General features: G+C 38.7%; 1 protein-coding gene across 4 annotated transcripts in view; it reads left to right on the forward strand.

The window, feature by feature from the left end:
- The window catches only part of LOC133365140 (MAM and LDL-receptor class A domain-containing protein 1-like), a 319,039-nt gene that overhangs the window by 231,090 nt on the left and 74,042 nt on the right, over nt 1-13,907 (forward strand). For all 4 annotated transcript variants that reach the window (XM_061586590.1, XM_061586591.1, XM_061586592.1 and 1 more), the window contains one exon: nt 6,201-6,476. In XM_061586590.1, the coding sequence (XP_061442574.1) occupies nt 6,201-6,476 (276 nt within the window). The remainder of the gene's footprint in view (nt 1-6,200; nt 6,477-13,907) is intronic.

Here is a 13,907-nt window from a genome sequence, read left to right on the forward strand (position 1 = left end):
ACACTTTGATTATTACTCGGGGGGGGGGGTTGTATAGCCAGGAGTCTTCTTTTATGAGACTGAGAGTCTTAACTAATCAATACCCACAAATATGGCATTTGTATAAGTACAGTCTAAACAGGGATAAATAGTGCCACAATAAATTCAGAGTCTAGTAAATAAGTCAGTATTTGCTTCACAACATTTTCTTCTAAGTTGCAGCTCAGGATCCTCAGGTTTGTATTGACCAGAAAAGGGTTTTTTAAAATAATAACTAGTATGTCTTAATTCCCTTTAGGATCTTGGTATGCAATCCTAAACACAAATATGGATGCTCCTATTGAAAGATTGGCTTTCAGTATAGATCCAGAATTAGATCTTGACTATTCTTATTCCACAAAATAAGAAATGTCTGTCTGTATGCTTCCTCCAAGTATTTATTCAAAGCTGGATTGGTTTTTGCTTTTTTCTTCATTCTTTATCTATTTATACTCCTGTATTATTATTATTTTTGTGGTAGCTTTTTAGTTTCTTTAAGTGTGCTTGAGTAGTGCTAAATGCTGCCTCAAAAGTATCTTCCCTGTTTATTCAAGAGGGGTTGCTGGATTAGTCATTTCTAAAAGATCAGCATCTTCTGACACCATAAAGAATCTTGCAGCACATTAAACATTTTTATAATAAGCTGGGAAATCCCTGATTTACCATTCATCACTGCTGCAGTGAAGAGGCCTTAGACAAGCCAATATTCATCCAACCAACCACCTGCCACCAAAATATTTCTCTCACCCCATATTTACTTATTTATTGAGATTATATATCGCCCCTGGCACAAGACACAGGACTGTTTACAACAGAGTCAAATAAGATAAAAATAATGCATAAAACCCATAAAATAAGTCCTTAAAATACACAACACAACTCATAACAATTCACTAAATAGTAATTTACTAAAAGCAACAGCAGCAGCAACAGCAACTAATCTGTTTATTTAATCAGGTCTCTTCTCCTTGAAAGACCCGTCAAAAAAGGTGTGTCTCTTAACCAGCCACCTAAGACTCTAAAAAGACCATGGGTATAACAACGCTGATTTGACTTGCAGGGGTACTGTACAGTTTAGTGAGACAAGGTATGATCGTTCAGTAGTGGAGAAAATTGTATCTCCCGATGCTCCTAGTGCTGGGCTCACAGCTGTAGCAGTATGGGAGGGAATAAGAAAGAGACCTCTCTGCCTTTCTTTATTTTGCCGTCATTGCTGCTAGAGCAACGAGCCAAGTAAGCAGGAGAGAGGGGAGACATTGGGAGGGAAGGAGGCAGGGAGGAGTGTGGGAGGGGGGAGGCAATAACTTGGAGACACGCCAGGGAAGTTAAGGGAGGGATTAGATCCTGTTGTGCTCCCAGTGACATTATGAGGGGTATAATGGGCTTCAGTTTGGCTCAGAAATGGGCTCAGAATAGGCCAAGCTATTTTCTGGTTTGGGGGGGAAATAAACCCTGAGCAGGGAAAATTGCCCCTATGCAGTTGTTCTTAACCCTTTTGGGGGTCATAGATCCCTTTGAGAATCTGATGAATACTATGGACTCCCTTCCCAGAAAAATGCATATAAACACATATACACAAAATGTTGCTTGCAGTTTATTTTATTCCACTGGAAATTGATATATATATTTTTGTGCCCAGTTCACAGACACCCTGAAGAATCCTACGCCCATGTTAATATAAAACATTTTGAACACTCCAGAGTTCATTATCAATGTTTATTGTTAATATCAAGTGTCTGTGGGTATTCGTAGAGCAGGTAGAGGAAAAGACACCTGAAAACAAACCACTACTGAGCTACAATTCTAAGGCTTCAGTACTAAACACAATGGGACTTACTGCCACATAAATATGCATAGGATTGTGCTGCAATGTTGTCTTCTTTTGATTTAAGACAGGGTAGTCATTTTTGATGTCCTCCCTGGAAACCAATCCTAGTATTAGAAGAACATGTTGGGAAGCCACTGGGAAGTACTCTGTACAGACAGAGATGTCTTGTTTAGCAGTCAACCAGTTGGTTCTTCTTAACCTAAAAGGTTGTGTCTAGTGGGATATAATGTCCCAGTGTTGCTAAGGCCCTCAGAGTCAGTTCAGAGTTCAGTAGCATGCCAGCCTAGTTCATGACTTCATTGCTTTGGATACCAGCAAAGACACAAATTGTCAGGAGAACCTGCTAACTAACTACCTAGGAGTTAGGCTTATTTTGATCAGCGATTGTTTGCAGCTCCTACTGCCCAAGTGAAATTATACATTTGGCACTTCCACTATAACTCTTCCATACCATCCAATAGTTCCTTACTAAAAGAGAGAAAAGCATTACATGAAATATAGCTACCAGTGCCTTTTTCTCTATAACATTACAGATAAACACTTCATAGTTCAGTAGTAGTAGTAGTAGTAGCAGCAGCAGCAGCAGCAGCAACTGACTACTATGAATGTACAAGTTGTATTAAAATATTCTAGTTACTGATATGTTTTGAGCCAATGCTCTTCTTTGGAAATCATAGAAATCACTAGAGAATGATTAACATTTATTAGGCTTGTTCACGGGCCCCAAGATTTGCCTTATGCCTGTATCTGTGCATTTTTAAAAAAAACTGGTCTATTTCTGAGTTGCTTTGTGTTCTCTCCAACTCAGACTGAGTCTTGGGTTCCGAGCCACTCCATGTAACACAAAACCCTGTGGTCCCACTATAATTCACTATCAAAACAGGTATAATGTTTTCCTTAGCCAAAGTGGATGAAATTTACACACACAGCAGTCCCTCTAGAGTGGATTAGGTCTGCCAAATTACAGACAAATAGGTCCAGGGGCTTTTTGTGCAGGAAGTAAAAGGAATTCATTCTTCTCCATAATCCATCATGGGGAGGGAATTGCAAGGGTTGGTGTCTTGCTTGATTTTACCTTAAAATAATTAATAACTGGCCAAGTGATGCGTATTCCTGCTTGTACATTTTTTAAACTTTGCAACTTCACACCAGCCTTTCCATTCCAGTGGTTGGTTGTGTTCTCCTTTAGTGTACTAGTCCTCCTAGCCTGTGTTGTTGTTATAATAATAATAATAATAATAATAATAATAATTCTATCCTGCCCTTCCTCTTGAAGGAGCCCAGGGTGGCAAACAAGGGACAAACATTAAAAACATCTTAAAACATTGTAAAAATAAAAAATCTTTAAAACATCTTTTTTGAAACAAATTTTTAAAAACATCTTAAAAAGCAATTCCAACACAGATGCAAACTGGGATAAAGTCTTTACTTAAAACGCTTATTGAAAGAGGTCTTCAGTAGGCACCGAAAGATAATTAGATATGGCATCTGTCTAATATTTAAGGGGAGAGAATCCCGAAGAATAAGTGCCAAAAGGATACATCCCACTGAAATTAATGGGATTGAAGAACTTACTGTGCTTAGTTCCCATTGGATCTTTGGCACACTAAATTGTCTGCTTCCTATGTTGTGTAGAACAGACCTCCTGATAAGATGGTATCTGAAGGAGGTCCTCAGCTGCAGAGCGCAGTGATCAACTGGGTATAAAAGGGGTAAAACAATCTTTCAAGAAGTTCCTGCATCTGCTCTCAGGTATTGTGCAGCTTCACACGAGCCTTTCCATTCCAGTTGTTTGTGTTCTCCAATAGGCCGTTACAGGTCTGTAGTGTACTGGTCCTCCTGGCTTGCCATACTAAGAACTTTCTGCATCAGCTCTCAGGCATTGTATTTTTCATTTCAGTACAAGCCACAGCCTGCTGCATGGTTTTTCCCTTCATAAACCATTTTTTAAAGTTATTTTTGTTTATATATCCTCTGTGTGGCCTCATCTTCATGGCAGTTTCATCTTTGATATGCCTTACAACATGAAACTGTAGAGAACACTGCCTGCAGAATTCTGAAAAGTTCTCAGTTTATTTTAAAGTAGATCAACATAGGATTTTAAAAAAAACCTTTAAATGAAGCCTTTCAATTTTTTAAAAAAATTCTCTGCTGCTGTGTTTTAACAAATAAAATAAAATAAATTCAGAGCTCTTTAGCGGTTCTCAGGTAACATTTTAGGCAGCCTCATTTCATGCACAGCCCATGGACCTAGAGAAAGATAGAGATCTTTAGGAAAACATAGAGCTATACAGGATGCAAAAGGAAATCAAAGCAGCAGAGCCTTTATTTTGTGGAGGCCCTGATTCAACTAAGATGGGCTTATTAACATTGCACTTCCAATTCACCTCTATTTGTCCCACACACAGAACCAATGTCCATCCCTAATATATATATTTATTTGACAAAGCCCCAAAGAGCAGCATTTTCTCTTAAATTCATTGGAAATTCAAATTGCTTTAACATGTGTGAATACATCCATGAGAGTTTGCTGGTTCTTACCAAAGCAGAATTTTACCGTCAAGTTGATGGGTAATATATGCTGGGCACATGAGTTGTGTGGCAAAGTGCCACTGAAATTAATGGGATTTAAGAATTTACTGTGTTTAATTCCAGCTGGATCTTTGGCACAATAAATTCTCTCTGGATTGTGCTCTCTGCACTCTAGCTACAAACGTCATTCCTCTATGAAGAACTATGGAAGCACTGTTTGGTGTCACAGAGGATCAGCACTTGGGATTTAGACCTAATGTGGTATAGTGGTTAGAGGGTCAGACAAGGACCAGGGAAACAAAATTCAAATCCCCATCCACCATGAAGTTCACTTAGTGATCTTGGGCCAATAATTCCCTCTCAGCTTAACCTGCTTTATATGGTTGTTGTGAGGATAAAAACATGTTATATTCCCAATATCTTCTAAGTTGAAACATTTCATTTGCACTATGTATAAATGTTTATTACTGCCTTTGTGCTCAAGGAACCAAATTATGTCCCATCATATATCTGGGCTGGCTGTGAACAGCAAAATCTAACAAATTCCAACCAAAGTTTAATGCCATAGGAAATACTGAATAATTAATATTAAAGAAATTCTATAATGAAACACACAAATAATTAAAAAGTGAGTCTTTATTGTATAGATTGGGACTAGATTAATGAATTTGATCAACCACCAGATATTTCCCTGTCTGAATCTCAGGGCCACCACTTCTTGTTCTTAACCATATTGGCCCCTCTGTCCTAAACACATTTATTTTTATGTAGTCCAACTGATTTCTTTCTAAAATCTCCTTCAGAATCAGCTTGCTTGAATCATAGCCTTGACCCTTATATGTGCTGACCCCTGTTAACTTCCTCTTCCAAAGAGCAAGGTGTCAGAAAGGAATAAATACTTAGGCCCTAATTCTGCCAAGCACTCTCATTATTCACACTAAAGAGGGTGACTCTTTTTTCATACCTACAGTTTCATTGGCTTTAATTATAAAGGGAATTAAGGTTGCGATGCAATACACTCTTCCCTGGAAATAGGAATGGGAAGATCTGTCAAGTTTGGTTCTCTTAGTTTCTCATTTTTCCAGACCTAAATTTCGTTCTCCATTTCTTCAGCAACTTGCAATTTTTTTTTAAAAAAAAGTCCTCATGAAATTTCTTCAGCATTTTAATGCAAATTTCTCCTCATAAACACATTTTATGCAGTTTTGACTAATGTACAAATTCCATGCAATTTTTCCTAATCTAATGCATTTTGTATGTTATTTTCACATACATATTCATTTTAATGCACATTTCCCTCTAATATATGCATTTTGTAAACATTGTTTGGAGAACTGCATTGTAAAATTCAGGTAAGTGTGATTTTTGAAGGATAACTGTGCTTTGGTTCTCATATTGTTTTGGTAAGTGAATTTGAAAGATTCAACTTTAAATGCAAACTGAACCAAATTTCTCTCCCATCCCTACCTGGGAGTATGTCCCTTTGCATTCAGTGGGGTTTTCTTCTGTGTAGAAATGCATGGGGTTGTACTGCACATTGCAGTGATCTAGCTGTTCACCCAACACCTCTTATGTCAGTTGCATCATTCCAGAATGAAGTGGTTAACAAACTGAAATTAATACAGTGCGCATCTACTCAATCTGAACTAAGTTTCATGGAGTTCCCATGTACGTATATAGGACTGTAGCCTAAGATCACCCTATAGCTTTCTAAAAACAGTAGCTGAGAGGGCCATCCCAAATGAAAAGGGAGCATCCTAGCCCCATAATTCAACCACTGCATCTGAGAATTGAACTTTTTATACATATCATCTTCCTCTAGGACCAATTGAAGCACAACCTCCAACCTGCACCAGTGACACATTCACATGCATATACATAAAGCAATGTGTGCCTCTTTCTGTGAAATGCAATGGAGTAGAAGACTGTACTGATGGGACTGATGAAATGGCCTGCCCTGCTGAAGAACCTACCACAGGTTCTCCAAGACATTGCAAGCAAACTGAATTCCAGTGTGCTAACCAGTCGTGTATCCCATCACTCCTGAGATGCGACGGTGTGACTGACTGTAGGTTCAATGAAGATGAAGCCAATTGCCGTAAGTGCTCACGCAGCTGTGCTTAAAATATTTTCTAAACGCTCATTGTACACAAAAAACTACAACCTGAAATTTATGTAGAATATTGTCATTTTATAGGTAATATTTGATTTATTTATTTTTAATAAATATGATATGGAAAAATATATTGCATGGACCAATATCAAAGATAAGGCCCAGGGGTCTTATCAAAACCTTTAGGAGTTCCCAGGGCAGTCCACAGCATCCCTATCACATTTGACACAAATTATTGAACCAATGTTAGGACAAGGAAGCTGATGGTCAAAAGGCTGACTTGGTCATGGCCTTTGCTGGTTGCCACAGAAAGGCGGAATGTTTACAAACATATTGTTGTGCGCCTCCCCAATCTCCGAACGGTGAGATTTCAGGGGTCCCTGCGCTCATGCAGGGTTTGATTTCCTTTGGGAAGAAAGTCAGCAGAAACTGCGGTGTCTTTATGAAATATGGTTTGTTTATTTACACACATTCCAACTTGAGCTTAAGATGGAGCGGTTCAAGGCATCAGCAATCAAATATCCAGCTTTCCCATCAATGTTACAGGAGGCACCCCAAACGCCATGGTGCAGAGAGCCAGTCTCTCTGCCTGTCTCCAGTTACCAGCCTTTCTCCAGACACAACTAAAAACACAAACCTCTCCTAGGCTCCAGGAGGGGGGGGGGAGGCTCTCCTGAAGCAGAGCTTGGAAAAGTTGCTTTTTTGAACTACAACTCCCATCAGCCCAATCTAGTGGCCATGCTGGCTGGGGCTGATGGGAGTTGTAGTTTTAAAAAAGTAACTTTTCCAAGCTCTGTCCTGAAGAGTTTCAATGGCAAAAGGGTCTTCCTGGCCCATTTCACCAGTTGCTGGGCTACTGATAGACCCATTATCCTACCTGGCCACTCTATTTGTTTAACAAAGGAGAGACTCATCTGACCAGCAGAGCAAGTTCCTCATTCCAAGGCACAGGATTCCAACTCAGAGGCTGGAAAGGGGAACCAGAGGGATCATCCGTTCAAACCCCCATGCTGATAACAATATGATTGTTCTGTCACCATGTTGATGCTACAAATGTCCAGACTAGAAAGCTGCAGGATCCATTCCTATTTTTTTCCATTGTTACTGACTGAAGTGGAATTGACTTTGAGGATCAAAAATTAGGGGTGCAGCCCCATCACATTTTCCCACATAATGAACTTGTTCCATTGATTTGTCTTGGAAGACCACAATGATTTTCTGCCTGTTGTAGCAATTGTCATGCACTGTACTAGATGCTGTATGATTTTTAATTGTATTTTATTGCTTCTTTTATTTATATGATCTTTTATTATATTACAATGTGAATTCTATGGAATTCAAATTGTAATACAATATATAAGAAATAAAAGAAGCGATAAAAATACAATTAAAATCAATGTGGATATGTAATCTGAGTAAGGGGTAGGAAAGAGCTGAAAAAGCTTGTACTCAAAGCACTTCACAGATGTGATCTCAGTTATCTACAAAAATCCCTCTAAACATGGCAGTATTTCCTCTTCTCCTTTGGCCTTCCCCTCCCCCAAATAACTCCAGTTTTGCCCCTTCTTCTCCCCAAACCTTATCATGCAGCCAGTCCCATGCATACTTACTCAGAAGTAAGTCCCACATAGATCAATAGTAGATGTGCATAGGACTGCAGCCTTAAAAACATGGTCCCATGCACATTTACTCAAAGTGTGTAACTGTGTTCCATGGCACTTACTCACAAGTAAGCATCATGGTGTGCAGCCCTGAAATCTCTTAGTTTTACTCCTCCTTACCTGGTATCTCTCTTTGACTTGCCTCCATGACTGCCAGATTCTTGGCACTCACACACAAACACTGGAAGAGAGAAAGGGTGAGAAGGGCCACCAGAATGGACGCGAATAGTTTAATTTCACAGATGGGTACACAAAACTCCTTGTGTGAGTGGACTTGCTCATTTACTTCAGTGGGAGTAGTTCTTTTTATGAATCCCTTCAGGCTGCCTCCCAGTTGAAGTGAAAGGGATAGCCCTTACAGATAGAATATTTTTCTGCTCATGCCTCTGTAGGATAGAGCAAATAAGAAAATCTCATATTAATAGCTCTGTATCCAGTATCCTAGCTGTAAACCTCATTAAACTCAGTGGGGCTTACTTTTGAGTAGACTTACCTCGGGACTATGCTGTTTGGCTGCAATCTTATGCATACTTACCTGTCCCATTAAACATAACAAGAAACATATTTCTGCATGCAAATAATTGTGCTGTGATTTGCTGAAAAGCAACACACCGTGTTCTGTTTCTCTTTTATTTTCTTAGTGTTGACATTCTGTAGACTTCTATTAAAGCATGGGACTGTCACAAAGGTTGGCATACATATAACATATTTTCATGAATTTCAATACCATATAATGTGTGTGCGTTTTAAGATACCTCCCCCAAACTAGCAAGCCATGTGGCTAAAATGTGCCCCCCTATCATTTAATGCATATTGTTTCTCTTCATGTTATAATTCTCCAATCTGTACCACAATCTGGATCCTTTTCTGGGTTTTCAGCCCCAGAGTTTATCAAGTGAAAATTATTTTACCAGAGAAGATGCTAGATTGGTGTGGGGAGGTGGTGGAATATGTTCTGTAGAGATAAAACTTAATCCAGAATGAAAAGTGAAGCAATCAGAAAATTGTTCTCTCAGATCTTTGTAAACCCTCATTTCCACCACTGCTGCCACCACAAAATTCTTGCCATGTGTGATTTAAAGATTTGTGTAGACAGGAGGTTTCCGGCAGTGCTGACAGAAGAGCTTGATAACAGGGTATATATGTTAATGTTGCATTTTAGCTATTAATATGGAGGATTTTATTTCCTGCTTTGTCTTGCAGAAGCATGAGATTATTGTTTATGGTTACAAATGCTGTGCTTAGCCAGTCTTTCTGCTATTCTGAATTCTAACAAAAAGAATATAATCTCACTCATTTATTTTATGTTTTATTTATTTAAAAAAACTGCATGATTTAAAACGGAGAAAGAATAAAAATTGAATTAATGTTTGTGGTAAATATACATTGCTCACTTCCCCTAGCAGAGTGTGGCTTCACTGCTGGTAGCAATGAGTGAGAAATCGTTTTTCTGTCCTTTCTGTCAAAAGGATTTGGGTTGTAACCCTATGAACTTTGAAAGACAGACAAAATGTTAAGAGATACATTTTTTAAAGGGATGAAATTGTCTCCCACCCCCGGTGCAAACAAGAGTAGCCGCACCTGTAAAGACTTCATTAGCATTCACAGTCCTCCATATATAATATTGGCATCATGAAACATTAATAGGATGATGTTAATTGTGTCTCACAAAAGTCAGTTTTTACTGTCAGAGCCTGGACTACATGCAATATTCATTAACTGCAAAGCAATAAATGTAACTTAAGAAAGGAGGGAGTATAAACATTAAAATGATCAGAGAGCTCCTAGAGTTATAGTTAAATCTTTGTCCAGACCTTTACTATATGCAGAGAATATAGCAGAGTGCTGGCTGAGTGGCAGTCATTTGGATTCTTCTGGCAATCTGTCCTTGCATACCTATAAAAACAGCAGCATAGCCAAAGTATCTGGCTGGGCTTGAGCAGCACTGTAAATACTCAGGGTAAAACTGTGGACAATTTTTGTACGGGGCTGTCTTTGCAGTTACTTGGGTCATCTGTTTGTTTCAGAAACCCACCCTACTCCTATAGTACTGTTTGAGGTCTTTATTTCTCTATTGGTGATGTCCCCACTGGGTGCTGCCCAGTTTACCCATGACGGGGCTTTCTCAGTAGTAGTCCTCCACATATGGAATGGTGAGATCCATATGTCCCCCTCATTATTAATGTTAGGTGTTCACCCAGGCATTTGGGGAAAGATATTGTTTCTGTCAACTTTGAGATTATTAATTGTGAGGCTGTTTGGTTTGTTTTAAAATGTTTATAAATGTTTGTATCGCTTTCATTGTTTTGTTGCTTACCACCCTGGGCTCTTTTGAGAGGAGGAAGATATGCATTTAGCTTCTGATATCTCACTTTTGCTTTTGACAAACAGCATGCTATCATTTTACACACAAACACACACAAACAAAAAAAATTGTTTGTTTGGATTAGTGTTTAATGATCCTGGATGAGCAGCTGATTCTTTTAGGAGTATGCTTATTTTTTAAGAAGCATAATATTTTAAATGCTATACTATTATTTAAAACATTGTCCTGTATACAGAACTTACATGGGTTAAGTGGCTTTAAAGATCTTAACTATTACTAGATAAACGATTACTAATTTTACAGAGATCACACAGAGTGAAAAGGGAGGATCATAAACTTAAAATACATTGAAATACATTGAAATTTATGTTTCTAATGTGGCTATGTCATTTGGTAAATTTACAGTATGGAATTTTAGATGGGTTGATAATGTAAACGTATATAGGTGATTTTGTGGTAGTTGTCACTACTGGTTATTGAATTAATACAGCTGCCCTGATCCATCCAGTCATTCCTCGTGAGTATTGAAGCCCTCATGAGCAAGCAGAGCTCTCTGCCTTTTAATAGTTCCCCAGTATTTGCAAATATTGTTGCTTATCATTTATGCAGCAATGTGGTTTTAAGACAATGTAATTGATGCTGTAGTTGTCACACCCCATTGCACATATTATTTGCTGATGCAGCTACTTTTAGAATTTGTTAGTAATACTGGTTTTGGATGGCTCAGTGATATCAGTCCTTTGTAGTTGTGCATACATTTATCTTTTTCCCTTTTTTTACAATGCCATACTCAGACCAATTCTTCAGAATGTGAAATTACTCCCCTCAAAATTGGTGGTGGTGGTGATGGGGAAATCTGTCCATAGTTTCTTAAACAATAATATTGAAATGTACTAATCTTGGATAATACTACAGAACATTTCATTAGTTAAAGTAGGTCTCCTCATGACAAAATGTTGTTATTTCTGGAAGACTAAACACAGGTATTTGGGTCACAGCCTATAGATCACTGATCCCATCATGAATTAGTCAGAGGCTTATGCATTTCCTCCAAGATTTTCCCTTTAGAGTTCCTTGAGGTTAGATGATCTTAGAGATTATAATGGAATGCTACAGCATGGTAGTATGCAGCTTTAGGAAAACAAAGTAGGTGTGATATTTTTATAGTTGCAAGCACATCCTGTAGATCAATGATTCCATCATGAATTAGTCAGAGGCTTATGCATTTCATCCACGATTATCCCTTTAGAGTATTTTACTTTCTGCAGCACAAAACAAAACATATTTTAGGATATTTGGTCATTTATTGGTGCTGTGATAAATATTCCTTTTGTGTGACTGCTGAGTAACTTAAACAGAATTGTTGTGCTTTGTATTTTTGTACCAACAAATTTTCATCTAGTTGCATAGTTTAAATATTAAGTTAACCAAAAGGCACCTCTGGAATGTAGCACACATCTCTCTGATTCTGAAATGCAAGTTTTGTTTCTTTTTTATGTTTAATTTTACATATTGGAAAAGCACAGCAGTTACACACAAAACAAAACAGGTAGGTAACTTGTCAGGTGTCATTCAATGCTTACCAAACACTATAGAAATATGATAAAGATAAGGCTGCATACATTTACTAATCCAATTCCCATGGGCAACTGGTTGGCCACTGTGAGAACAGGATGCTGTTCTAGAGGGGCCATTTTTTAAATTGTTTTTATATTGTTTTAAATTTTAAAATTGTGTTTTAAATTGTTTTTAAAATATGTGTTTTAAATTGTATATTTGTTTTAATGTTTTTGATTGCTGTAAACCACCCAGAGAGCTTCGGCTATGGGGCGGTATACAAGCGCGATAAATAAATAAATAAATAAATTGGCCTAATCCAGCAGGCTATTCTTATATTATAATCCCCAACTTTTTTATGGGGTGATTCTGCCCAGAGGACTTGGCAGACTACATTAGTAACCTACATCTCAGTAACCTATTAGAATTCTTTGAGAGTGTCAACAAGCATATAGATAGAGGTGATCCAGTGGACATAGTGTACTTAGACTTTCAAAAAGCGTTTGACAAGGTACCTCACCAAAGGCTTCTGAGGAAGCTTAGCAGTCATGGAATAAGAGGAGAGGTCCTCTTGTGGATAAGGAATTGGTTAAGAAGCAGAAAGCAGAGAGTAGGAATAAACGGACAGTTCTCCCAATGGAGGGCTGTAGAAAGTGGAGTCCCTCAAGGATCGGTATTGGGACCTGTACTTTTCAACTTGTTCATTAATGACCTAGAATTAGGAGTGAGCAGTGAAGTGGCCAAGTTTACTGACGACACTAAATTGTTCAGGGTTGTTAAAACAAAAAGGGATTGCGAAGAGCTCCAAAAAGACCTCTCCAAACTGAGTGAATGGGCGGAAAAATGGCAAATGCAATTCAATATAAACAAGTGTGAAATTATGCATATTGGAGCAAAAAAATTGAATTTCACATATACGCTCATGGGGTCTGAACTGGTGGTGACCGACCAGGAGAGAGACCTCGGGGTTGTAGTGGACAGCACGATGAAAATGTCGACCCAGTGTGCGGCAGCTGTGAAAAAGGCAAATTCCATGCTAGCGATAATTAGGAAAGGTATTGAAAATAAAGCAGCCGATATCATAATGCCGTTGTATAAATCTATGGTGCGGCCGCATTTGGAATACTGTGTACAGTTCTGGTCGCCTCATCACAAAAAGGATATTCTAGAGTTGGAAAAGGTTCAGAAGAGGGCAACCAGAATGATCAAGGGGATGGAGCGACTCCCTTACGAGGAAAGGTTGCAGCATTTGGGGCTTTTTAGTTTAGAGAAAAGGCGGGTCAGAGGAGACATGATAGAAGTGTATAAAATTATGCATGGCATTGAGAAAGTGGATAGAGAAAAGTTCTTCTTCCTCTCTCATAATACTAGAACTCGTGGACATTCAAAGAAGCTGAATGTTGGAAGATTCAGGACAGACAAAAGGAAGTACTTCTTTACTCAGCGCATAGTTAAACTATGGAATTTGCTCCCACAAGATGCAGTAATGGCCACCAGGTTGGATGGCTTTAAAAGAAGATTAGACAAATTCATGGAGGACAGGGCTATCAATGGCTACTAGCCATGATGGCTGTGCTGTGCCACCCTAGTCAGAGGCAGCATGCTTCTGAAAACCAGTTGCCGGAAGCCTCAGGAGGGGAGAGTGTTCTTGCACTCGGGTCCTGCTTGCGGGCTTCCCCCAGGCACCTGGTTGGCCACTGTGAGAACAGGATGCTGGACTAGATGGGCCACTGGCCTGATCCAGCAGGCTCTTCTTATGTTCTTATGTTCTTATTAGAAAGATGGATGAATGGTTTGTTATGTTAAAAGTGTAATTGAGCATGGGCACACCTTATCACAAACAAACCATGATGGAGCCCTCACATGACTTGT

Source organism: Rhineura floridana, chromosome 10 (assembly GCF_030035675.1).
Source record: "Rhineura floridana isolate rRhiFlo1 chromosome 10, rRhiFlo1.hap2, whole genome shotgun sequence".
Classification (NCBI taxonomy): domain Eukaryota; kingdom Metazoa; phylum Chordata; class Lepidosauria; order Squamata; family Rhineuridae; genus Rhineura; species Rhineura floridana.